This window comes from Myotis nattereri (genome assembly GCF_964212035.1).
Source record: "Myotis nattereri genome assembly, chromosome: 8".
Lineage (NCBI taxonomy): Eukaryota > Metazoa > Chordata > Mammalia > Chiroptera > Vespertilionidae > Myotis > Myotis nattereri.
The window spans coordinates 7,147,816-7,174,866 of NC_138083.1; the positions used below are offsets into that span (position 1 = coordinate 7,147,816).

General features: G+C 59.3%; 1 protein-coding gene across 1 annotated transcript in view; it reads left to right on the top strand.

Moving 5' to 3' along the window:
* The first annotated feature begins 267 nt into the window (after nt 1–267).
* The window catches only part of PMEPA1 (prostate transmembrane protein, androgen induced 1), a 49,673-nt gene continuing 22,889 nt past the window's right edge, over nt 268–27,051 (top strand). The window contains exon 1 of the mRNA XM_081097911.1: nt 268–757. Coding sequence (XP_080954037.1) covers nt 646–757 — 112 coding nt within the window. The 5' untranslated portion in view covers nt 268–645. The remainder of the gene's footprint in view (nt 758–27,051) is intronic.

Consider the following 27,051-nt stretch of genomic DNA (forward strand, 5'->3'; position numbering starts at 1 on the left):
TGACCCCGTTGGAAAGGGGACCGAACGCCCCTCAGCTGCGCGGGTCCCGGTTCTTTGCGGGCCGCCTCACTCTGGCCCTTTAAGAACCCGCCCCCTTCCCCGTCACCCCGCCCCGCGGCCCGGGGAGGGGATGCGGGGGAACCTCGGCGGGGATTGGCGCAGCGCGCGCCCCCTCCCCGGCCCCCGCGCGGTGGGAACCGGCAGCCCCGTCTAGCGCTGACGTCAGACCGTCTGCCTGCCTCCGACCGCGGTCTCGGAGCGAAACCCGATCTCCTTGGACTTGAATGAGGAGGAGGCGGCGGCGGCGAAGGAGGCGCTCGGCTGGGGGAAGCCAGCAGCGGAGGCTCAGCTCCGGCGGCAGCGCGCGCCCCGGCTGCCAGCCCATTTCCCGGACGCCACCCGCGGGCACTGTCGACGCTCCCGGGACTGCGGAGGGGCGGCCGGGGGTTGCAGGGGACCGCGGCCCCGCGCCCTGAGTCCCGCGGCGCCCCGGAAACTTGGCGGCGTCCCGAGCCCGGCGAGCCGGGGCGCGCCTTCCCCGCCGCACGCCTCCTGCATGCGGGGCCCGAGCACCGGGCGTCGGCCGGAGCCCCCCCCGGCCGCCCCCGAGCCCCTCGCACCCCGCGCCGCGCCGCCACGCCGTCCATGCACCGCTTGATGGGGGTCAACAGCACCGCCACCGCCGCCGCCGCTGGGCAGCCCAATGTCTCCTGCACGTGCAACTGCAAACGCTCTTTGTTCCAGAGCATGGAGATCAGTGAGTGACCCCGCGCCCCCCTCCCCGGAGGCCCCATCGGGCTCAGACCCCGAGTCAAGGCGCCGCTGCGGGCGGGGACCCGGGCGGTGCGCGCCCCCTCGGGCCGTGAGCCCTGCGCCCCGGCTGCGCCCGCCGCGCCCCGGGCGCGCCCTCTCGGCTCGCGGCAGCTGGCGGCCGGCCCGGCTTTGTCCCGCGGCGCTGCGAGCCTGGCACGGCCCCCGCTGCCCGCGCCCTGCCCGCAGGGACTCGGACCCGGGACCGAGTGGTGGAGGGCGGCGCGGCGCCGGGCGAGGGATAGCCGGGGTGGATGCGTGAAGTTTCCATTTTATTTCCCTAAGGGGCAGTCGCGTTGGAGCAATTAGGCCGGCTCTATATCAACTTTGGCTGGGAGGGGGTGGCGGGCATGTGAGACACTGTCTGGCCTGCGAGGTGTCTGGGGCTCCGAGCGGCTGTGTCTGGAGTGTGCGTGGCACTGTGTGTCTCGGCTTCTGTAAGTGGGTTTCTGTGCGTTTATGGGGTGTGCGTGTCTGTGTGTCTGAGTCGCGGTCTGTCCCAGGAGGACGTGTTTGTGAGTCTTCTGAGGTCTGTGTCTGGGGCTGGGGACCGTTTGTGTCCAGGTGTCTGGAAGCAGGGTTCGCGCTGGTGGGTCTGGCCCAGCGTGGATCCCGAGTATGTGTGTCATTGTGTGAGTGTCTGTCCCCGACGTACCTATAAATATCCTGTCTGGACAGCTTGGCTCAGTCAGACTGGGACGATGGTTTCAAATGAGTCAAAGTTTGGGGCTTTTTGTATTTGGGACTGCCTTGCCCTGACAGGGGGAGGTAGAGGAGGGTAGGGAGGGGGGTGTTTGATGCTCAGCCTGATTGGCCCCGCACTTCCCTCCCAGAGCCCACCCAGGTGGAGGCATGGCTGGATGGGGAATTGACAGCCAGCCCCTGGGGCCTGTTTTCTAGCCAACACCCCTCCCCCAGCCACCCTTTTGAGGATCTCTTGCCTCTCTGAACTTCATTTTCCCCATCTTCGCCCCTGGACACCTCAGGCGAGGGGGCACACAGCCCTCTGCATGGCCAGCCTTCCTGCTGGGACCAGGATCCAAGAGGCAGCTGCCACCGAGCCAGGGCAGTCAGTCACTAGGTGACTCATAAGCCAGTTTCCGAAGGCGGCTGCCACGGCTTTCGGCCCCTGAGCCTGTACAGTGAGGCTCAAGAGGTAAAAATAACCCATGACCGGCCCTGCTGGGGCAGGCTGGCGGGCTTGGGTGGTGGGTCCTTCCATTCACCTCCCCCCACTCCCTCCAGTCAATTGAAAGCCTTGCTCCCCCTCCCCCAGCTGCCTTGCACCAGGCCAGCTAGGTGCTTGCGCCAGGCCAGCTAGGTGCCAGGAGGACCTGCCCGGAGCCAGCGTTTTCGGAATTGAGTTGCATTTAAACCAGATTGCTTCCCAAAGGCCCTTTGTGAACTCAGGAGGCTAATGAAATGCACGAGGATATGATTAAAATGTGTTTGCACATGTTTGGAGAGAGCCTCCCGGTGCTAGATGGATTGCTGCTGACGTCCCCCCCATGCCTGTTTTTACCCCTTCCTTCTGTAAAGCTGCTTGGGGGACCTCCCGCCCAAGGGATGCACGTTGCGTTGAACTTGTCACCTTGAGGGCTGGGCTGTGGCTGACCTGCTCTTGTCCATCCTTTGGGTACAGGACTTAAAGAACACTCGTTCTCATTTCTGTCCCTTCTTTGGCTAATATTTCGACTGACACTAAGGTGTCAGTAAACCCATGGCCTGCAGGGACCCGTGAGGGTAGCATTCAGAACCCTGGCCTGTGGCACTGAGCTGGCCCTGGTGGCCCATTACTCACCTGTACTAAGCCCAGGGCAGGAGGAAGCAGCTTTAAAACCCAGGTATAATGTAACAGTTTGTTGCACGTGCTAATCAGATTTCAGTAAAGGGTCTGCTGAGGAAGCCCAAGGGCCTGGAGTCTCTTTATACAAAAAAGATGGAAAGAAGAGAGGGAGGGAGGGAGGGAAGAAGGAAGGAAGGAAGGAAGGAAGGAAGGAAGGAAGGAAGGAAGGAAGGAAGGGAGGAAGGGAGAAAGGGAGGAAGGAAAGAAGGAAGGGAGGAAGGGAGGAAGGAAGGAAAGGAGAAAGGGAGAAAGGAAGGAAAGGAGAAAGGGAGAAAGGAAGGAAGGAAGGAAGGAAGGAAGGAAGGAAGGAAGGAAGGGAGGGAGGGAGGGAGGGAGGAAGGAAGGAAAGGAGAAAGGGAGGGAGGAAGGAAGGAAGGGAGGAAGGGAGGGAGGGAGGAAGGGAGGAAGGGAGGAAGGAAGGAAAGGAGAAAGGGAGGGAGGAAGGAAGGAAGGGAGGAAGGAAGGGAGGAAGGAAGGAAGGAAGGAAGGAAGGAAGGAAGGGAGGGAGGGAGGAAGGGAGAAAGGGAGGAAGGGAGGAAGGGAGGAAGGGAGGAAGGAAGGAAAGGAGAAAGGGAGGAAGGGAGGAAGGAAGGGAGAGAGGAAGGGAGGGAGGGAGGAAGGAAGGAAGGAAGGAAGGGAGAAAGGGAGGAAGGAAGGAAGGGAGGAAGGAAGGAAAGGAGAAAGGGAGGGAGGGAGGGAGGAAGGAAGGAAAGGAGAAAGGGAGGGAGGGAGGAAGGAAGGAAGGAAGGGAGGAAGGAAGGAAGGAAAGGAGAAAGGGAGGGAGGGAGGAAGGAAGGGAGGAAGGAAGGAAGGAAGGGAGGACGGAAACTGAGCAGTGGCCACCTGGTAGTTCACACAGTAGTCCAGATGCGTCCGGAGGGGGCTGCCAGGCCGCTCTCAGGTGGCTCTCCTGTGAGAGGGGGTTGCCCCTGTTCGGGCCTTTGAGCCACCTGGGCCTCAGTTTCCTCACCTGATAGAGTGACCGTGAGGTTGAAATTCTACCATCTTTCAAGATGGGGCCTCTGCCCTCCAGACCCTGGCTGGCGGCTTCCGTGTGAGAAGTGGCCCTGCTCCCGTAGTCCTGGGTCCTCCGTGGGGTCTGCAGCGGCCCCATTTTCAGACCTGGGAGGAGCCGTGGCCGCTCAGGACCCATGCCATCATTTTCTAGATGAGGGGAGGCGGCGATGGAAAGCTTCCCCCCAGGCCCCCCACCTGCGCTAGACCCCGGCCAGGCTTATTTCTCGTGGAGGGCACACACTGTCCCTTGAATTTGGAACTTGGGCTCCAGAGTAGGCCCACCTTGAACTTGGGGGGCTGGAAGGAATCTGTGGCATCCCTTTTGCAGCATGGAGGGAGGCGGGGGGGGGGGGAGGGAGGAGGGGGGATCTCTGAGGCCAGACATCTGGAATGGGCTTGACTTGACTTTAACAAGATACTCCATCTTTTCTGAGAGTCGAGAGTCTGATGGCAGCTCGCTGTTCCCAAAACACACTCCACAGAGAAACGCGCCGCTCTTTAAAAGGCGGGGGTCTTGAGGTTAAAAACCGCAGGCTCAAGGGATAACCCCCCAAGATGGCAGCCAGGGAGGGGGTTCGCTCTGCTGCCTTTGAGAGAAGGATTTCTCCGGGTACGAATTTTTCTTGGCGTTCTTGTTGACCTCTTTTCTGTGTCTCTTAGAAATGGCCTGTCTTTCTCCACCTGCTTCTGCTCTTAGGGGCAGGTAGAAGCTGACTGCCCTCTGGCTGGACTGAATTGTCTGCTTACAGCTGCTGGCTCTTGTGACAACATTTCTTAAGGCCCTGGGAGGCACCCCTCACCCCTGCGGGCAGTGTCTGCTTGGCAGTTTGGGTTTTTAACACCGTCCGAGTCTTTGAGCCTCTGATTCCTCTTCTCCAGCTGGTTCCAAGCCAGTAGTCCAACCAACACAGCTCTCAGAACTCAGGACGCCCAGGGTCCTGGCGGTTCTCCTGACACGCTGTACCGCTGAACACTGGGGTCCCGGTGTGCCAGCCTCGCCCTGGGACGCCCTGGGCCAGGTGATTCCCGTCGGGAGGGGGGAGGGGGTCCTCGCTGAGGTTCAGCAGCATCCCTGGCCGGTCCCCACTGGTTGCCATTAAGAGTAGCTTCTGCTCCCCCCACCAAGTTGTAACAACCCAACTATCTGTAGACTTTGCCCAGCGCCCCCGGACAGGGCCCCTGGCTGAGACCCAGGCTCTAATTGGTCTTGGTTTCTGCTGGCTGGGGGGCAGGAGGGCAGATCTGAGTGGCCAGATCCCCGTCCCCTCAGAAGTCAGTCCCGGTGAAGACTGCGTGGCTCCCCCGTTCGGCACCTGTTGTGCGGGAAAGGCTGGGGCTCCCTCTGGGTGAAGGCCCACTTCCCATCCTGGGTTTGCGTTTCTTGGGAGGAGAGGCTCTGGCACCTGTGGCGAGTGGGTATTTCAGGATTTGGGTTCATCTTGGCGCCGAGGGCCTGCTGTGCCCTCTGTGGGCCCTCTCAGCAGGGCTTTTCAACCCACAGCATTTTACGGCTGATCTTAGCTTGAGGTGTGATTAGGGGTTGAGTTTTGGTGGGACCTCAGATTGGGCAGGAGGTCTGGGTTAAGCCAGCAACACTGCCCCGCGAGGCCCTGCGTCAGGGAGGGCTTAATGTTTATTAAGACAGAAGATCTAATTGCTCCTGCTGCACAAGTGCCCCCACGTGCCCGCCCACATATGCATGCATACCCGTGTGTGCACACACCCATGAGCCTGCACCCACATACATGCACACACACTCCTCGGCCTTTCCTGCCAGCTTCTGTTTGGGTGCGGATGGTTACTTCTCCTGGGCATGTAGTAAATGAAATGGGGAGGAAATGCACACACAGCTCCCCTAAGAGTTTGCCATTGTATGCACTCTCCCTTCAAGAGAAAGGGGAATGAGTGACAGGAGGAGCCGCCTGGAGAGGAGGCTGCTGGGAGGGTGGGGGGGGGGGGGCTGCTGGCCTTTAGTGCAGGAGGATGCGCATGCCCCAGTGCCCGAGCTGCGGTTCAGGTGCACCCAGGTGGCTGCCCCGCCCCAGGGTTTTCAACGTTATGGTTTGTTCAAACCTAAGAAAGGGTTTGAGAGGAAAGTCCTGGTGGTGGGGCCCAAACCAGAGGGTCCGGGCGGCTTTTTGTCTCAGGTTCTGTCTCCCAGAGATAAGTTCCCGGGCAGCTTGGCAGTGGGGATCCTGCCCCAAGAGAAGCTGCCGTTTCACACTGGATTTGGGAGCTGTGTGCACTGCGGAGGGAAGGAGAGCAAAGCTGAGGGCCCATTTTGTGCTTTTTAAAAGATGTCGTGTGCACGCACACGTGTGCGCATGTGTGTATGTGCGTGTGTGTGCACACACGTATTGAGGGACACACGTGGGGCTGTGCTGGTGTGCCCTCTGCCCTGTGTGTGCCTGTGGAGCAGCGGGGCACAGCGTGTGCACCCAGGGCTCCCCGAGCCGGGAGCATGTTCCCGTGCCAGCCGTTTTCTCTGGGGTGGCTCCAGAGGACAGGGTCTGCCCCCAGGGGCCTGCTGGGGGCATTGCCACCTGGGCCTCGTGTGGCCAGATCTTTCGGCTCCAGGGGCCTGGACAGCTAGATTTTGATGTAAAACTGGGGTTTTAAGTACTGGCAATAGCCTAGTTTTCTCACTAGGACGGCCCACACCTGTCCCACACACCCGGTGAAGCTCATGTGCTAGTCAATTACGAGTGTGACCCAGGGCCAGTGGGATCAAGGCCCAACTCAGTTCCAAAACTCACTGGCTGCATCACTTTACGCTGTCACTTGTCCAGTCTGTAAAGCGGGATAGCAGCAGCCCGGGTGCTGGGGTGCTGTGAATATGCAGGCCTCTGGGCGCCTGTGTCTGGGGTGCTGGGTGCTATGAGTATGCAGGCCTCTGGGCGCCTGTGTCTGGGGTGCTGGGTGCTGTGAGTATGCAGGCCTCTGGGCGCCCGTGTCTGGGGTGCTGGGGTGCTGTGAGTATGCAGGCCTCCGGGCACCCGTGTCTGGGGTGCTGGGGTGCTGTGAGTATGCAGGCCTCTGGGCACCCGTGTCTGGGGTGCTGGGTACTGTGAGTATGCAGGCCTCTGGGCGCCCGTGTCTGGGGTGCTGGGTGCTGTGAGTATGCAGGCCTCAGGGCGCCTGTGTCTGTCTGCGCTGCTGCCCTTCCCCCTCAGGGCTGGCCACACCCCTCTGCGAAGTCATGACAACCGAGCATTGACAGTCAGCCTCGCCTTCCCTTTGGGTGACACTACCAAGCTAAACCCTGACACCTCGGGCTCTCATCAGGACCTTGTCAGCCTCTGGCAAGAAGTGCCTGTCAAGCTGGGAAAGTTCTGGAATGGCTTGCCCACAGAGCGGGGGCTTCAGACCCTGGGTTGTGCCTCGAACTGTTTGGGGCATTGCCAAGCTTTCGGGGCGCCACAGAACGGCTTCTCTCTTCTGTTTCCAGGGTGACTGATGGGTTTTTGCTTCCACTCCCTTTCCTAGTTGGATACAGAGAGCTTATTATGTGCCAGGTACTAGTGAAGCATTTTTCTCCAGCTTCAAAACACCTCTGTGAGTGAGCTATTGCTAGCACCAATTTGCAGATGCAAAAACGGGATCAGAGAGGGTAAGACACTTGCTGCAGGTCACACAGCCAGGAACTGATGCTCTGTTGCGATTAAGCTCCCTACTCCCAGGATGTCTTTCCCATGAGGCCACACTGCCTCCCCGAGCCCCAGCGTTTTCTTTGTCAGACTTAACATTGCAGTGGTATTTTCGATTTCGGCCTAAGACCAAAACCCATGCTGGACCCTGCCCTCAGGGAGGAACAGTAACAGACCTCAGAGCTCGAGGTTGCCTCTGATGCCACCCTGGCTATTTCACGTGCTGTTCCAGGTGCTCCGGGACATCCGGGGGCTTCGGCGGCAAAGCCTTGCAGTCCCAGGGCTGCCGTTCGGTGAGGACGCAGAAGACATGAGCTCGTTTCAGGGAGGGGCTGCGACCCCCAGCTCCCAGACTGGCCATCCTGTTTGGGCCACCGAAGCCCCCGTGAGTCTCTCTGTGGGACCTGTCGCACAGTGTTGAACACCGTGTGATTAGTGTGCCATACCCTTCCCTCTGGTCACCCAGCATGAGATGCCCCCAGCCTGGTAGATAACTCGAATGTGTAGGGGGAGGGGAGAAAGTGGGCAGGGCAGGCTGATGGGCTCATAGAAGATTCCAGACAGGAGAGGAGGTTGTGAAGATACAGACTCCGAAAACCGTCCTTTTTTGGATTTGGATGAGGGTCCCTCCGGGCCTTCACTGCCCCTCTGTGCACTGGTCCTCACAGGCTGTGGGCCAGGAGCCTGAGCACCGAGAGCACCTGGGCACAGAGGAGTAGCACGGATGCCCCACTCCTCGGGCAGGAAGCTGTGCCTGAGCCTCCGGACCCGTGGGAGGCGGGTGCCCTGAGGGGCGGCGCACAGCCCCGGAGGCGGGAAGAGGTCCAGCTTCTCAGGATCGCTGCAGTGTTGGTAAGAGCATCAGAGTAACCAAAAGGCACCGGCAGGGCCCGTCCTCGCCCCACAGGGAGAGTTTCTGGTGATTCTGTTCCACACACGCTTGCCCCGGACTTGGAGCGTCGTTCGCTTACTCTCTGACCTGTTGGCACCCCTGGGTGGAGCTGCATTTGCTCCGATGTGATGGTGAGACGCCACATGCTGAAAGGGGTTAGGCAGCCACGGGACTCACCTTTGGCGGTATCGGGCGGCGATGGGATCTCGATGCCTGCGTTTTCCATCGGGGTAGCGGGTGGAGAAGGGCTGGATGGCTTGGCTTAGGCTCCTCGCCTGCGACAAGCTTGCTGGGATGCCAGGTCATTGGGAAACTGTACGTTCCTCCCCTTCACATATGTATCAGTGGGTTTGGGAAATGGCTGTTCCGGCAGGAAAGAGAGTTTTAATTATTGGGTAACAAGTATAAAAGTGGCTCTGGGATCTGAATGCTAGGTAACGTTTGCCTCTGGACTCTACCAGCCAATCCTAGAAACGCCTCCTGGGGCTCCAGGGCTCAGTGCTGGGCTCCCCCAGGCTCGGCAGACACAGCCTAAGTCTGAATTGGAGACATCGTTGCACGGCCATTGTCCCTAGTATGGGCTTTGGTGGTGATGGGGGAGGGGCAGCGTTGGGATCCTGGTTGGGATCCATAGAACTTTTGCATGATCTTGGCACAGAGTAGATGCTCAATAAACGTCGACACAGTTGGTGAAAGAGGGTTTATGATGTGCCTTGGCCTGCTGGCACGGGATGTGGTCTGTCCGGGTGGCTGCCACCCTTTATCTTCTCTGCTGGGGAGTCACCGATTCCTGCTGTGTGGGTCACGGGGGCATCAAGGGTGGGAGCATCGCTGTTGGTCCTGAGGGTGTCCAGGAGCGAGGTTTCCATCCTGCCCTGGGAGGTGAGGGCAAGTCCGATCATGGCCAACGATTAGGAATATAGAAATCCGTGCTTTTATATATAAAACCACATGTCTCTGTGTATATAAAACATAAAGATGTATTTTATTATCCATCGTGTAGACTGTTTTTAAGTGTGTGCGTTCCACTCCCCAAGGCTGGCATCCTGCTGATGTGACGGACTAAGCGGGAACCACGCCCTCCCCCCCTCCCCGGGTTTGCCCTGGGCTCCTGGAGGAAGGTGACACCAGGGTTCCCAGGCTCTGTCTTCAGAAGCAAGATAAGTGAGGAACTGAGTCAATTTCAACACAGTTTGGGGCAAGCCCACTGCCCTTTCCCCAAAGAAGTGTTCAGCCCCAGCAGTCTGGTCGCCCACCGCTCCCCTCTGTCGACACCCTGCCTGCTGTGCACCCCGCCTGCCTTGCATTGCCCGAGGCTGTGCAGACAGCGAGTGGCCATGGGCCCGCTGCCCGAGAGCGAACGCCAGGTGTAGGCTCGCCTATTGCGCTGGCCCACGAGGGTTGACTGTCCCTGACAGGGACGCTCCCAGACTTTGCTAGCACTGCCCGACAGGGGTCAGCCCCTGCCCTGGGGGGTGATCCATCCCAGCCGCCACGCTGCCGTGAGGGAGGCTGAGTTTGCATGCGGCCACAGCAAACGCTCCTTCTTCATCAGCCGAAGTTAAAGCAGGTGAAATAGCCTTGATCTGATGCGATACCCGCAGCTGATGTCTGTGGAAAGGTGCTGTGAGAGTTTGGTTCTCGTCCAAGACTGTCGCCAGAACTCTGTGTATCCATGCTTCCTCCCTTTACGCTGCTCACGTGGCTACATTAGAAGGACTTCATGAAGGTCTTGACCATCTGGAGCAAAGTAGAAAGTGAAGGTTGTGGGAGGGTCTGTGCAGGCCCCGGGAGCCCTGCAGGAATTTGGTGGCTGCCCCGCCCCAGTTTGCAAATTCCCAAACCTTCCGGCTGTTGTGCCGTAGCCGCTCACAGGTCTAACGCGAACTGCCTTCCTAAAAACAGTGTAGCCAGTACGAATTCTGTAAACCTATGAATCGACTTTGCGCAAACACCCTGAGTAATTTCTTTGTTCTTTTTTTTTTCTACTTGGTAATTGGTGTCTGTAAAAGCCAAAGGTTTGGGCTTGCAGAAGGCATGATTCATTTATTGGTGTCTGCGCCACCCCGCCATCATTCAGTCATTTCAGGATGCCGTCGCGGTGAGCCAGGCGTGATTCATCCCGGGCTGGGCTCAGCAGCCGTGGGGTCATGACCATCGGAGGAAGCGGTTTTTTTCTAATCTATTTATGGTATGGGAGAAAGAGGTGGGTGTATTGAGATGATGGAGAGGGTGTCAATTACATTAGTGAATATAACCGATTAAATAACACCAACCAGCCCTTTAAACACCACTCCATTTACTGCTGTAGATCGTTAAGATAGACCACAGCTAAACACGCCCCTATCGGCTGCATCTCGCCGTACCGACGGATCCCGATCTCTGAGCAGGCTGCGTGCAGGGATGCCCCGTCTAACCTGGAGCAGAGTTTCAGGCCGCAGCCACTGATGCAGGGATGCTGCCTTTTTAAAAAGTCTACCAACTGCATCCCCCTTGGAACAGTTTAAATGTCTCTGCTTCGGGGTCAGGGGCCGCTCCCCTCGCCCCTCTCATTTGCTCACACGTGGAGCTGCTGGTTTTACCTAATTTTATTAGTTACTTTGGACTCTAAATAAAATTGTCCCCGTCCTCCGATCTAGAGGTAATTAGTAATGCTTGCTGCATGGCCGAGGTGTAATTAGGAGCCCCACTTCCAATCCCTTGTAAATCTAGGCCCGACCCGCAAATCACAGGCCAGAGGTGCTGGTGTTTAGTTGGAGAATGTTTCCACCTGTGGCCACCTCTCCCTGCCGTCGCCTCCGGCTGGTTCTCCGCCTGTAGAATGAGCTCCGAGGTGTCCTGCCCTCGGCATCACTGAACGGGGGTCTGACTCCCGTTCGCGTGAGGCCTCGGCTCCTGTAAACCGTTAGTCGGGGGAGCATCCAGCCAAGGTTTCTTGAGCTGCTTTGTGACTTTAAGGTGTGGAGCGGGAATGAATGCATGGCATTGGGCCCAGCACATCCCTTCCTGCCTGAGACAGACAGTGCCCATCCGTCCCGCGCCCGCTCCTGCTGGGCTCCCGTTCCCTCCGAGGCGGTGGGCCCTCGTCCACTCCCAGCCGGGCCTGGGTGGGCTCCAGCGGGGAAATCACAGGGTAGGTGGTCCTCGCCGGGAACGCCGGGCCTTGTCTGCAGAATTGGCCGCGGGAGGGCAGGCTGTGGGACTCCGGGGAGGAGAGAAGAGGCTCCTGCTTGCAGCCACCAGGACTCCCTGTCTGCCACTTCTGTCACGGCCAGGGACAGCTCCTTCTGTGAGTTCAAGGGCGTGCTAGCACCTTGAGGGACCCAACCCGCCTTCAGCTGGCAGGCCTGGTCCCCCTCGAACCGCTGGGCTTGCGCGTGGGGAGATCGGCAATGAGACCCCACCTACTGCAGTCAGCCCCCAACAGTACTTCATTTGTCTTTAGAATCACGGTCAGCAACTCAAATGCCACAGAAGCCCCCATTTCACCTTGCAGTCTCTTTCCCGATGTCTTGAGCCCTACCTAAGCCCAGGATAGCATTCCTTTACACTCTAGTGAGAATGAGCTCCGACCCTTTCCCCAGAATAGGCTGAGGCAAGTGGGGGTGGGGTTCTGGAAGAAGAAGAAAGGGAGACGCTGAGAGGCACCAGCACCAGCACTGTTGCTTACTTACCGCTTTCTGGGTGTTTGCTGGTGACAGCGAGGCTTTTCGAATCCCAGCGGATCCTCCTGTCGGTCTCTTGGCAGCCTCGTGTACACAGAGCAGAGCAAAGGCACCGCATGTGGCTGCGGAGATCACCCCGCCAGGAGCAGAGCAGGATTCGAACTCGGGCTGCGGAGTCCCAAGGCCTGTGCTTTGTCCACCGTCCCCTGAGCCTCAGAACCACCTGTCCCCCAGGTGAGGCTGTGGCCGCTGTCAGGCCTCTGCGCCTTTGCCCTCTGGCTTTTCCAGCTGGGCCTGTGTCCTGTCCAGTCCCTCCTCCACACTCCCCTTCTTGGAAGGGTCACCTGGCTGTGGTCCTGAGGCTTAAGCTGCAGAGAGCAAGAATGTGTCCAGCATCGGGTTGCAGCTGAGGGGAGAAAGGGGTCACCGTGACCTGTGGGGGGCTGGGCTCCCCGAGAGGTGCCTCTGGAGAGGGGTGAGGGGAGCCCTGAGAACATTAGCCCTCTGCAGCCCCTCCTCAGTCTGGCTGACCTGGAACCCTAACCCTCAGGCTGCACTTGAGCCAGTCCTGGGCGTGGGGCAGGGCAGCCGCACTAATTAAAACTCGCTGGTGACCCCAGGGTTTGGCAGAGTGAGGCCCACGGACAGAGGGAGGGCTCGAGGGGAAGGAGGGCCCCAGGCCAGCGTGGGGCTGGCCGTTCTCATGTTCCGGACCAGGTGCTGTAACGGGGTGGCCCTGCCAGCGTGGGGCGGAGGAAACTGGTTGGTGGGCAGGTGGCAGCCTGGGCTGTAGGTCTTTAGTTCTGTTATGGCAGGGACAGCCTGGGTGGGCACACGGCTCCACCAGGACTGGACCGGACTTGGATGCTGGCCTCCTGCTCTGCTCCCGGTGGCTGGCAGGACACGGTCCTGAACCGGGCCCTTTGTTGGAGCTGCCCCCACCGTGGCCCTTTGGGTTCTCGGCAACCTCGCTGGCTCTCTGCTCCACTGGGAGGCTCACCGCTGCTTGCAGGGTTTCTTTTATTCTTTTTCTTTTTTTTTTAAATATATTTTTATTGATTTCAGAGAGGGAGGGAGAGGGAGAGAGACATAGAAACATCCATGATGAGTGAGAATCATGAATCGGCTGCCTCCTGCAAGTCCCCACTGGGGATCGAGCCCACAACCCGGGCATATGCCCTTGCCGGAATCGAACCTGGGACCTTTCAGTTCGCAGGCCGACGCTCTATCCACTGAGCCAAACCAGCTAAGGCACAGGTTTTCTTGGCACAGGGGCGGAGGGGGACTCCCAGAGGCAGGAGGAGGGCTGGCGGGAGGCGGAATGGTCAGGACACAAGGCATTCCTGTCCCCGACGAGCCCATGCTCCCCTCTGTCTCCCTCACCACCACCCCCTCCTAACTTTCTTCTCTGTGAAATGGGCCTAATTGCACCCAGGGCTCTTGGGGGAAGAAGGAAGGCCTCACAGCTGTCCCTCTCTCCCCTTCAGTCGTCAGCCGTCCTCGGGGCCTGTGCTTCCTCGCTGTGAGGGTGTGCTGAGGTGTAATTTGCAGTCGCAGTGCGCAGGCATAAGTACTGTAACGGGTTGTGGCAAGCCTGTGTGGGGGGCAACTGTGCCCAGATGTGCCCCCGCCCCTCTCCGTCCGCCCCTGCGCCTGAGCCTCCCACCAGAGACCACATTTCCTGGGGGAGATGTTGTGTAAGTAGGGTTGCCCTGTGCTCCCTCCCTGTGCAGTCTCCGACTCAGGCCCACCCGTGCCGCGTGCCAGGGGTGGCCCTTTTCATTTCTGAGTTTTCACAAGGGCCGAGGGACCGTGTGTGACACGGCCAGGCTGGGCTGGGCCCCGAGGAATGACTGTCTCATGGTGGGAATCCAGGCGCTTCTCTGGGGAAAGGTTTTGTAACCTGACTCTGGGCCCAAACACGGGTACTCGAGACCCGGACATCTGTCCAGCCCCAGCTGGGAGTTTCAGGGTGGTGGCAGAGCCCACGGCCAGGGCCCCGCCAGCTGCTCATGCCCGCCGCCTGGTCGCCTCACCTGGCCTGCATTCCTTTTCGGGGAATGAGGATGTGGGTGACTCCAGACAGGTATGAATCATGTCTGGGGGAGGTGGTTACTCACAGGCAGTGAGCTCGGGGCCGAGTTCCTGGGACTGACGGTCGACTTGGACCTCAGAAGGGAGCTGTGTGTCCTGGGGGTTGGGGCCTGCATCTGGGATGCGAGGAGCTGGCAGGCTGTGGCCCCGGTCCCCCCGACTCTAGAAGTCTCTGGAGAACACACGATAGCCAGATGGCTGCGGAGCCAGGTGGCAGTCTGGAATCCTGGTTCCTTCGCTTCCCAGCTCTGTGGTCCCCGGTCCTCACTTCTGCATCTATAAAACGGAGATATTAGCATGTGTTCTGACTTCTTTGGAAGGTTATGAGACAACATAGGGTTCACTGCTCTTGCTGAATGCCTGCTGTGCGCCAGCCCTGCGGGAGCTACTGTATCAAGCCCATTTTTCAGATGGGCAGTCTGAGGCTGAGAGGACAGAAGTCACTCGCCCAGGGGCACGTGAGTGGTAATTGGCTGAGCTGGCACCTGCATCATAACTACCCTGCCTTGTAGGTTTGGAGGCATCAAGTGACCCAAAGCAAACTGTAGCCCGTGAGAAAGTTCTGGAGGGCCCATGCCTGGGCCTTTCACATTTAATAGTCCCGCACTCAAGTGTTAAATGTACATTAGGAAAAAACAGAACAGGCACCTCATTGATTTCCTGAATGTTATTGTTTAAGACAGAGCTCAGTAGTCAAAGTGAGTTGATTGAATATTTATTGGAAATTTAAAATGAACATATTGAGGAGTTGTAATTCCTTTCATGGGGGTTTGGAAATGGCAGCATTGGGAAGGCTGGTCGGCAGCAGCGTCTAATGTGCCTCCACGGGGTCCTCAGGGGCCTGCCTGAGTGAGCAATCACAGCTCCTGCAGCATGGAGGCACTTCACTCTTCGGCCTTCTTAGGTCACCCAGCCGTGGAAGGTCAGGGTCAACTCGATTCTAATGGCATCAAGGTGATGGGATCCTGTCACCCCCTGGGCCCAAGGGGAAGGCTCATGGGTGGCAGTTCGGATGGAGCAGGATCGCCCGTGCTTCCTCCAGTCACTCAGCCCAGAGCAGCTTCCTGCAGGTGATGGGGTCCAGCTTCATTCCCAGGATGGTGCTGATGATGGAGACGCCAGCCCTTTGGCCCCTGCTGAGGCTCGAAGTGTCTGTGACCTGCCCGGTCACAGCTGTGTGTCGTCTGGATTCTGTGTGTGGTTTCTTTGTCATCGGAGGATCTTTTCCCATTCATTTTTAGAGAGAGTGGAAAGGAGGGGGAGGGACACAGAGAGAGAGAAACATCGATGTGAGAAAGACACGTTGATTGGTTGCCTCCCACACGCCCCAACCAGGGCCGGGGACCCATCAAGCCTGCAACTGAGGTACGTGCCCTTGACCAGAATCGAACCTGGGACCCTTCCGTCTGCAGGCCTGCGCTCTATCCCCTGAGCCAATCGGCTAGGGCTGGACTCTGTTTTAACCAAGATTTCTGCGTTCTTTTTTTGTAATGGAAAAAAATCTCCTTTATTTAATTGCCTCAGTGCCTGACATGGTTTGATATTTCGCAGAATAGATCTGTGACTTATTAGCCGGTTTCCTAATGTACCTTTCGGCTCTGGGGAGAGGGCACGGTGGGAAGCGAGTGAGCAAAGGTGTGTTCCAGCTCCGGGCCTCCTGATGGCTCCCCACCGTCGGTGGTCCTGCTGGGGAATGTCCCGGGCGGGCGTGGGCGTGGGCTGCGCGCTCGGGGGCAGTGCGGGCCACCTGTCTGGCATGGGGGTTGGCAGAACTGTGCTTGCTTCTACTATTTTCAGAATGGTTTGCGCGAGATGGGGGTAGGCGTTGGGGGTGGTGGTGGAAGAGCTGTTTGAAGACCCCATGGTGAGACTGGAATGGAACCTCTGAGAGGGAGCAGAGCTCCCTGGGGGACCCAGCCTGTGAGGCCGGCCTGGCTGACTCAGACCTTCCTGGTCTGGGGCTGGTCCTATGGAACTGAGAGGAAAGGGCAGGAGTTGCCTCCCTCCACCCACTGGCCTTCCCTGTGGGGTAAGGGAGAGCACAGCTCACGGGCCTGCCTCCTGCCTGACTACCTGTCTGGGAATTTTTATTGCAGCCCGCAGAGGCCTTGCAGCCCCGCTGGAATGTGAAGGGTCCTGGCCCAGCAGGTGGCCGTGGTTCCGCAGCTTTGGGACTGTCTGGGCTTTGTGTTTAATTCTGCCTGGTTGGTTCTGGTTAGATTTGGGTTTGGCCACTTCCCGGAGACCTTGGCCCACAGCAGGGACTGAATCAACAATTGATATGATGAGGTGTGAAAGCCAGGAAAGGGAGCTCCTAGGCCAGGGGTGGGCAAACTTTTTGACTCGAGGGCCACAATGGGTTCTTAAACTGGACCGGAGGCCGGAACAAAAGCATGGATGGAGTGTGTGTGTGAACTAATATAAATTCAAACTAAACATCATTACATAAAAGGGTACGGTCTTTTTTTTTTTAGTTTTATTCATTTCAAACGGGCCGGATCCGACCCGCGGGCCGTAGTTTGCCCACGGCTGTCCTAGGCAGTCCCGTTGTGTCACTAACCTCCCCATGGTGTGGAGTCCTCCGTACCCCTCCCCTGGTGGTACTTACTACAGTCGGTCCCATTGTACAGATGTGCACACTGAGGTTCAGAAGGCGCTTGCCTTGGTCTCATGGCTGTTGTGACAGCCCAGACTCCCACCCCGGGAGGAGGGCTGCCCGGCTCCCTGATTTATGAGTGTGGGCTGTGGACTTGGCAGGGACAGTTACGGTGCCTTACGGACTTGATCCGCCTTCCCAGTCAGCTGTCTGTCCCTGGGAGAGGGGGTGCTCACCCTGCGTGTCTGGTGAGGTGGGGTGGACAGAGGGCCCCGGGCCACAGACTGACTGCTGCCTCTGCAGGCCACCCTGCCCGTGGGTGCTGGGCCAGCGGGCCTCCAGGCCGCTCTGCCTCTTCTCCATCTGACAGCCTTTGCCCTCAAGGAATTCCTCCTGGGGTCAAGAGCGACCGTGCGTCCCCTGTGGCTGCGCCAGAGATCCGGCTCCTGGGAAGGGACAGGGCTGAGCAGAGCAGAGGGTTTGGGGGAGAGGGCCAGGCCCAGGGACAGCCAGGCGCCAGGACAGTGAGCCCGGGAGCTCCCTCCCCTCTCCTGTCTGTCGGTGGTTTCCTGCCCCTGCCCCACCCCATGGTTTCATGGGTGCCCTGATGGGCATCCAGCCCAGCCCGTGGCACCCTCCGAGAGGCAGCCCTGTGTGCAGGGAGTGAGCGGGCGCTGAGGACCTGGGCCCAGAGGGGATGGCAGTAGGCAGGCGGGCGTGAGCCGAGCAGCCAGACCGCCCCCCAGCCCCCACCCCAGGAGAGTGTCCTTGGGGCTGCTTCCCCTCTGAGCCTGCTGCTTCGTCTGTCAGCTGGACGTCCTGAGAATCAGCTGCTTCATAGCTCAGAGTGAGGATCGAATGAGAGAATAGAGCCTGGCTCCCTGCCAGGTGCCTCGGACATGCTCAGGAAATGCCACCTGTTCTGCTACAAAGACGTGGTCCGAGGGAGGGAGCCACAACTCCCGAAGCCCTGGGACCTCCTGGGAGGGGACCTCCTGGGAGAAGGCGGGGAGGGAAGGCTGGGGCCCCTGGCTCCCGGGGGAACGGGAGCTGGGCCTTGAGGCTGGAGCAGGAGTCTGCCCCGGAGGGAGAGGTTGCTGAGTGAGGTTACAGGTACCAGCCCCTCCCCATCACATGCCGGGTGGGTCTGGTCTCCCCATTCCCAGATGGTGGGGCAGGTGACTGAGGCTGAGGGCACCGGAGGTGGGTACAGGTGCCGTGGACGAAGTTGAGACCAGGAGACGGTGAGCAGGGCTCCAGCCCAGGCGACCCCGGCGTCCCTCCCCTGCTCTGGGAGGCTGAATGGAGGCTCCTGCCCCTCTCCACTCAACCTGCTGAATTTCCCACAGCGGGCAGTGGTTTCTCTTGGGGAGAAGTTCGCCCCACCCCACTCGGAGTGACCAGAAGAGGAGTTCTGGGGGTGGGAGCTGCTGCCATCCCCTTGGGCCTCCCCTGAGCACCCTTCCCCTCCCCGCTGCCAGGGCCCCCAGCCCAGCCTCCTGGGCACCTGCTGCAGAGGAAGATGAGCCAGGGAAGCGGGGGGCTCCGTCCCGTAGTGATGTGGGGCTGGAAGGCTGGGCGGGCCGTGTACGTTCATGCTGATTCGGGGACCTCACTGATGGACAGTTTTCCTTCATATTTCACTCCTTCACTCGTGAGCTCATGACATTCATGAAGCACCTACTGTGTGCTGGGCCTCGGGTTCTGGAAGTGCAGCCATGAGAAAGACAGACGCACAGTGGGGAGAGGTGGCAGGACGCTCCTTGTAAACGAGCCGGGTCCCAGCGGTGGCTGCATGGGACTCACCAGGTGCCGCGGCTCTGAGCTGGGTGCGCACCTGCAGGGCGGCCTCTGCGGGGCTGACCCCTGGACCTGGTGGGCCAGGGGCTGCATTTCTGCAGTTTTCTTGTAGGAGAAACGGATTCAAGAGCTCCAGCTCCTGGGTCCTGTCGGCTGGGGCCCCCGTGATGCGATGGTCCTGGGGGTGCCCTGGAAGCCTGGACTCTGTTTCTGAGAGTGGGTTCCCAGCCCGGGGACCCCAGGACTAACAGGGGCCCCGCAGCACGCCCAGGGGCCCGGCCACTACTCCTAAAGAGACCAATAGCATTTTAGCCTCTTGTGTCACAATGAAAACAGTGCGACTCTTCTGATTGTAAGAAGTGATAGATGCTCCTTATTTAACCAAAATTCAAAGAATTTGATAAATGGCAAAGACAGAAGTCAAAATGCCTGCAGTCCTCCCGGGAGGTGGGGTATTCGGCTGATCACTCCCGCAGGCCTGTCTGCAGGCGTCTGAGCTGAAGGCTGATAGAGGCTGCACAGTGGTTAGGGAGATGGGTGCAATCCTCCCCCCTCCCCCCCAGCCCACACACGTGCCGTGACCTCTGGCTGCATCAGCCCTGGCCGGGCTGCTCTGTCATCCATTTGATATATTGAGCTCCTAAATCCGAATTTCATTCAACGTGGAAAGCTGCTGCTGGTAAAACAGGTCTGAAAACCACAGATGTGATCAGCCGCTCTTCACAGACGGGGCCCTGAGACCAGAGAGGGTGAGCAGGGCCTGGGCCACACAGCCAGCAGCCAGTCACGTGTCTGGGAATGTGCCACCCACTTGAGCAGGGCCTTAGCTTTGTTGTGTGTGTGCGTGCACACACACACACACACACACACACACCCATCAACAGGAAACACACACACGAACCTTCTAAAACGAACCTTCTGAACCGATTGTCACAAGGAAACAGCCGAGTTCACGGATGCGCCTGGGTCCTGGCATCCGGGACGTCCTGAGGGCTTCCTGTGCTTCCGTTCCTGTGGTGGCGGCTCAGGAGTCCCCGAGTTTCATTGGGGACCATGTGCCCAGCTTTGTGGCCCAGGCTGGATTCTGGGTGCTGGGCTGGCCCAAGGGGGACAGGAAGTGCAGGGCACCGGGCGGTGGGCCCAGCCAGCGCCTCCAGCTCCCGCCCCTGCGCCCGACCTCCCCACCCCGGAGGCCAGGCCTCGGTCCGCACACAAAGCCCCCTCTCACGTTCAGACGGCGGTCTAGACGCTCACGCTCCCTTTTGTGCCGGAGGGTCAGGGGTTGGGGAGTGGCCCCAGAGAGTGGGACTGGGGCCCCAGCAGGAAGAAATCTCCCCGAGAGAAGAATGGGGTGGGGGTGGGCGAAAGGACACCAGTCTCAAAGGAGGCGGCCAGTGGCCAGCCCGACCAGCAAAGCCTGTGCTGATTGTAATGACCGGGCAGCTCCGGACAGAAATGCCGGTGAAACCCAATCCGGCTGACGCCCACACAGGCCTGTGCCCAGAGCTGCTCAGCTGACACGTCTAAATAAAACCCGCCGCCCGTGCCAGTGGTCTGGGCCAGCGGCAGCACCCAGCCAGGCCGGAGCCCAGGAAACCCCGTGCGAGGGGGTGCAGCTGTGCCACATCCCCCACCCCAGCACCCAGGGATCCCTGCCATGTCCCGGTGCTTTGTAAAGGGCAGGGCAGGCAAACGTCCCTACGGGAGACCCCCAAATCACCCTGTCCCCTGCCCGTTGGTGTCACGCCTGGGAGCTGGCACTGACCAAGGAGAGAGGCAGACCGTGCGCCGTCCGCTCTGCTTCCAGGTCTGTCACCTTTCAGAGCCTCGGTCGCCACATCTGTGAAATGGGGACATTCGTGGCGATAGGAAATCCTCGTGGGGATGACCGGGGTGATTTCCTGAGCTAATCGCCAGCCCGCCTGGCACAGGTAGCGCCCCCCTCCTGGTGTGGACACCTGGCATGTTTGGTCTGGGACAGGAGAGGAACGGGCAGACACCCCTCCCTGCGGAGTCCGGTAGAGAGCACGGCCGCAGCTAGTGCAGGGGGCAGCCGGGCGGGGACCGGCCCAGGACTTGCTGTGCGATGTGGCCAGTCGCTCGCCCTCTATGAATGGCCAGTTCCTACCAGAAGGCCCCTCCCCGTTCTGTCTTGGGGAAAGCCCCCAGAATGGGGTGCTTTATGGCACTTACCAGGCCCCTGTGCCTGCGGCCCAGCCTTGCGGGAGGAGAGGCAGAGGGCATCTCAGGGCCGGAGACTTCCGGAGGCAGAGGGAGCGGGCAGTGCCTCCCGGCCATCAAAGCACCAGTGGCTGCCGCTGATGGGTGAGGTATGGCCGGCAGAGACAGCTGCCAGGTGTGGAGGCGTTTGGAGTTGGTGCTGGGGTACTGGGGAGCCCTGTGAGGGTGTAGAGCAGGGGAGGGGGATCAGGGCCCGACTGACACTGGAGATGGGGCTGGAGGCAGGGAGAGCAGCAAGGGGTGACCCTGCCCGGGGCCAGGCACTGGTGATGGTGCTAGATCAGGAAGGGAAGGTGGGTTCGAGGTTGTGAAGACAGGTTGAGTAGGACCTGGACCAACGGACCTGACCTCACAGCGCTCACAGCGAGAAGGAAGATAGACAGACATGGAGCCCAGGAAAGGCCAGGCCAGCGGCCAGCGGACCCGAGGAGGGACCGGCTGGCAGAGAGCCCGAGTGGAGCGAGCTGCTCACACTGCGGAGCTGGGCTGTCCGGAGGCCCTGTGGGTTTGGGTGAGTTTGGGAAAGCAGAACCGGACCCAGAAAGGCAGGCAGGGTGGGGTCCCGTGTGGGCAAGGGTGTGGGCGGCTGGACGTGGTTGTGGATGTTGGGGCGGCCCCGGAGCCAGCCCTTCCGTTGCGACCCGGGGCCCCCGACTGTGTCTGCAGGACTTCAGTACCCTCCTCAGGCTCCTCTCCGCTCACTTCCTCTCCGGTCAGAGCTCCATGACTATGTTTGGGGAAGAGCCAGCAAGAAAAAGATTCGCTCCTTTGATGGGCAGTCCTCCCCTGGCTGGTGGGGGAGCCCGCGCTGGGCCGAGAGGGAGCGCGCTCATCGGTGAGTGGGCCCGCCGCTGCCAGGGAGAGCGGCCTCAGGTGTGCGGAGGCCATCACCAGTGGGTGCTTCCCACTCCTGCTGGGTGACCTGGGCAAGTGGCACCCCTCTGGCCTGGGGTTGGCTGGTAGGAGGCAGCGCTGGCCCAACTGGCCTCTGCGACTCTAGCATCTCACAGTTCACTCCCGGCCCTACCCCGGGCGCAGGGGACCGTGCGGGACTATTTCCATCGCCCGGTGGAACCCCTTGGTCGGAGAACACTTCTGAATCCGGGTGCCGCGGCCGCTGTCTCCCAGAACCAGATGTGCGTGTGTCCGGGGGAAGCCAGAGGCTGTGCCCAGACTGGAGCCGTGGCCGTGGGAGGAGCGGCCTTTTACCCACGGCTACTAAAAGTGAGAGCACGGAAACCACAAAGGAACACGGGGGAGCACTCGAGTCCTTGGTCCTGGCAGGTGGCCCATAGCCTCCCTCTGCTTGAGTGGTTTGGGGTCATTGTAACGAGGGCTCTGGCAGGTCGTGTCGTCAGGATGACCTCCCTGAGGAGGTGCAGACAGTGTGTGTTCTGCCTGCTCTGGTGTTTGCCCCGAGCGCGGCTCTGCCCTCTGAGCTGTTTCCGCTGCCCATTCATGGATGAGGGCAGTGAGGCCCAGAGGGGGGCTGCAGGGTGGGAGGGGGGCCTGCAGGATGGGAGGGGGGCCTGCAGGGTAGGAGAGGGGCTGCAGGATGCGGAGCCTGCGGTGGACCCACCCAGGCATTGACTCCTCACCACAGCTCCTCAGGGCAAGTGGTCGTGACCCCCTTCACAGTTGGAGAAACTGAGGCTCAGAGCGGTGACTTGGCTTGGGTGCCTGGAAGGGGTGGAGCCGGAGTGTGGTCTGTGTCTGGCTCCAGCGTCTGACTGTACAGCACTGGGGAGGAGCCGGGGAGGGGGCGGGCGTGGAGAGGAGGTGGTGGTGTAGGCCGCACCCTGGCAGAGCGGGCAGCAAAGGTGAGTGGAAAGAATGACCCCGTGGGCGCTCATCAGGCCTTGGCAACCCCAAATGGAGAGAACAGAGACCCCCTTTGAGGGGACCCATCCCTGTCAGCCTCTCCGAGTTGTGACCTGGCCAAGGGGTGGCCCACAAGCTCACGGGTGTGTTTCCTCCTCCGTTTGGCCTGACCACGCTGAGTAGAGGCACATCCCCTGGCTCAGGGCATGTTTGGGGTCACAGTGAGTATGTCCCAGGGTGCACCCCTGAAACCAGCACCCCCCCAGGGAGAACGGCCCATTTGCAGCATGCCGTTGTGAGCAGGGCCCCCTCCTGCCAGTGCACGTTGGAGGTGGCACAGAATTCCTGCTCTCCCACTTATTTCTCTGGGTGCCCCCCCTGGGTTTTAGTTTAACCCCTTTGAAATTGAACAGTGCTACCCTGAAGCTACACGAGGTGTGAGAAACACTTTAACAGTCGACCTCTTAGGACAAGAAGAGCGAGAATTATCTGCAGGTCAGCCACGCACAGTCCTATTTTAGGAGCAACTTGGAGTGCGGCCCAATCAAAGATGATCTGTTTTCTGTGTCTCCCCAGCAGCCAGCCCCTCGACACCCCCACCCGCCCCTTCCTCCGGCAGCCCCCAAACCAGACCGATAACTTAGCATTTTCATTTAAGTCCATCTGACAAATCATTCTAGACGGAGAGAGCAATACTGCGTCTTTAAATGGCTACTTTGTCAGCGAGTCTCTGGGCGCTGTAAAAAGTCCTTTGTTATCTGTGTCTAGACAGCACGCCAGCGGGATATTTGGTCTGCGCGAGGGAAAAGCTCTGACAAGGTTGAATTCATTTACCGGCGTATTTAAAGCAGAATTTCAAAACACTCGCTCATAAACTGTTCGGCCCAGACGCCCTGGCCTCCCACAGCCCACCCTGGCCTTTCTCGTCTGGTCCGGCGGCTTGCAGCCAGGCGCCCTGCGAGGGGCAGACGCGGGGTGACTGGGGCTTGCAGCTTTCTTCTCTGATTGTCCTCTTTCTGCTGGTCCAGACACCCTGCAGATGTGCGTTCTCAGGGGCTCTCCCGTCCGACGGGACACAGTGTGGAGGCGCAGACGCTGCCCCTCCAGCCTCTAGACCACCCGCCCCTCCCCAAACTGTCCGCCCTTCAGTTAGGTCGCTTCCCCTCCTGGCAGCCGCCTTGTATATGGTCACCAACAAAGAGAGAAAGTGCCCTCCCGGGCCCTCGTCACACGCAGAGGCCCCTCATGCCCTCCGCAAACTTACCCCCTTTCTGTCACTCTTTTGCAGTCTTCTTATTTTTTTATTTTAGTGGCGAACATAGACTAATAAGGCACCAGAGGTTGGCTTCTTAAAGATGAAAATATTGGGGCCACCTGAATGGGTCTGAGGTTTGCGTTATTCCAAGGAGATCAGCGGTTCTCAACCTGTGGGTCGCGACCCCTTTGGGTGTCGAACCACCCTTTCACAGGGGTCGCCGAAGACCATCGGAAAACACATATATAATTATATATTGTTTTTGTGATTAATCACTATGCTTTAATTATGTTCGATTTGTAACAGTGAAATTGGGGGTCACCACCACATGAGGAACTGTATTAAAGGGTCGCAGCATTAGGAAGGTTGAGAACCACTGAAGTAGATGCGTCAATTCACCTTGTTGCCGGAGTGAGTAGGTGACTGTTGCCCGATGAAAAGGGGTGAGCAGGGGGAGTGGAGAGCCCCCCACCGGGCCCAGTCCACCCACCGCCTCAAGTAGGCACTGTTCTGCCAGTGACCAGGAAAGGGACCGCTTTGGGCTTCCCCAGCTCTGCAGTGTGTGGGAGTCCCCCTCCCCTTCCCCTGGGAGCAGGGAACGGACTTGTTCCTGTCTGGGGTGTGTCAGGCCCGCCAGAGCGCCTTCTGGAGTGGGAGCTGCCGGCTGGAGGGGTGGCCGGGCCTGCTGTGCCCAGCCAGTCCTCCTCCCACCCCCTTGAACACCAGAGCCATTGCAGTTGACCCGGCTGCAAAGCGCAACACTTCCATCCTCCCCTGCCCAAGTCATCAATCTGCCCTCCGGGGTTTACGTGGCAGGGGGCACAAAAGGGGAGGGGGGCAGGTGGAGCAGGTGGCCCAGAGGTCGCCTGGGATCCCCACACTGCATCTCATTTCTGCCCGACCAAGCAAACCCGGCACATGGGTCTGCTCTCCTGGAGGCGGGAGGGACCGGACATTTCATCTGCACAAGTAGGAGATAGAGGAAGCTTTCTTGGCCTCATCCTTTGGTTTCTCCCCCCCAAAACAGTCCAAACCCACCGGCGGAGCCATCTGAACCCTGCACCTCCCGTGTGCGGGCACAGGCTTAGGACCGGCTTCGTGCAGGCAGCTCAGCACGGAGCTGAGGCCGAGAGCTGGGTCCTGTGGGGCTCTGAGCCTTTTCATTGTTTTAGCCTGAAAACCTGCAATTCCTGGCCTGCGAGGGGAGAAGCCGGTGACTGAGTCTGTAATACTTTGAGTTACACAGTCATTAAGGTTTCTCCCTCCCCCCATTTCTGTAATGCCCACGTTTAAGGAGAAAAACCCTAAATGTAGCATTTGGATGTAAGGATCTTTTTAAAAAAGAGGGAGAGAGAGCCCAGCTGGTGTGGCTTGTGAACCAGGAGGTCACAGTCTGATTCCTGGCGAGGGCACATGCTTGGGTTGCAGGCTTGATCCCCAGTAAGGGACGTGCAGGAGGCAGCCGAGCGATGTTTCTCTCTCACTGATGTTTCTATCTCTCTATCCCTCCCTCACCTTCTCTCTAAAATCAATAAAAAATACATTTTTTTTTTTTTTAAAGAGAGACCAAAACAGCATTGCCAAGTTTGAATGGGGCACGTGCTGGCCCAGCCCCCTTGGCAAGTTCCAGGCAGGAGTGATGGGCCTTGAGGAGTGCCGCCTCGGGCTGCGGGCTGCACCTTAATTGGTCTGTCTTGGAGTAATTAAAGGAAATGGTGACAGGGACCCGTCACCAAGCCAGTGTGGCACACAGAAATCAGTGGCACCAGGATTGATTTTTCCTTCCGAAAGCTGGCCTTTCTCAGCACGTAAAAAATGTGCTCTCTTAGCCTGAGTTTGGGAGACTTTTTCTTTTTAAAAAAAATTGATTGTATATCTCCTGGTGTTCTTTTTCTTTCGAGAGAGCAGTGGGGGACCCCCCCCCCCCCGCCCCTGTTTCCTCTAATCCAGCGGCTTCGGTTTCCCCCGGAAGATGTGACTTTGAAGCTGCCAAGGATGGGCACAGCACAGCTGCCCCGCGGCCCCGGCAGTGGGCAGGGACACGTCTCCTTCCTACAGCTCCCATCTGGAGCCTGGACTCCTTGCTTTTCTCTTCTGAAGAGTCGGCGAAGCCAGACTTTCAAGACGGCCTTGGTGTGCTGCCTTTTTTAGGAGGCAAATTGCTGCTCGTTTGTCAGACAAAACAGATGTGGCCAGGAGACAACATCTATTTCCATAATACGAAACAAATCTGGTGAGCCGCCTTGCCTTTCAGTGGGGCCCGCTCATGCGGAAAGCCCGGCCCGCCGCAGTTAGCAGAAATATTTATAGCTCGTCGATTGCACTTCCCTCTGTCCAGGAGGAGCCGCTTGCTGTGGGGACGGGAACGGGAACTTTGATAGGCAGCGGGCGCTGTTGCAAGGGGCTGAAAAGTCTTTTTACTGGAGATATGGGGTTCCTGGCTTCACCTCTCAGTGGGTCTTCTCATCTTCCAAGTGTGTCAGGTGCTGGCCAGAGACCCCTGTTTTCCCATCGTGTTAACACCTCTTTGCCAGGAGGGGCAGGTGGAGGGTGAACTTGGGGGAACCCCGCTGGGCAGGCAGGTAGCACCCCTGACTCTCCAGGAAGACCCAGGACCTGGGCCCCCGTCAGTGGGGTGTTTGTGCTTTGGTTTGCAAGGGAACTGGGGGTCATTGCCCCATTTTATGGATGAGAAACCGAGGCTCAAAGAGAAACACCTTGCCCCAAGGTCATGCGACGACTTGATGGCAGGGCTGGTCTCCTGCCTTGGAAGCAGGACCCAGAAAGAACCCCGACCGGCAGGTTCTGCTCAAGCCTTTGATCCCAGCGGCACCTGCCTGGCTGCACTCTTCAGCCGCGTGCGTATAGGGACTTGCAGTTATGCAGGGAAGAAGATGGGCTGGGCGTTTGGGGACTTGGCCATCACCTGTTTGTCCATCAACTAGTTACGCTTCTGCTCTGTGCCACAGGCAGCTGAGATGGATGGTGGTAAAGGAGAGGCCCGGGCCGGCCCACACGGAGCCCAGACTTTAGTGTGTGTGTGTGTGGCGGGGGGGGGGGGGGGGCGGGGGACAGGCAGCTGATGTCAAGCCCTCACCCAGATGGGACAACCACAGATGTCTCCAGACATTGCTAGCTGTCCCCTGGTGGTCAGAATCGCCCCCAGTGAGGACACTGCTCTAACCCCACGGGCCTGCCTTTTACTTAGCTGTGAGTGTGGGCAGGCTGGCAGCCCCTTCCTCTGTCAGATGTGTGTGATGACAGGACTCCCCACCGTGGCTGGTCGGGAGCCTTGAATGATAGGATGCACTCAGAGCTCTTAGCACAGCCCGGCTGAGCCACAGCGGCTGAAACGCTCCCTGCTGAG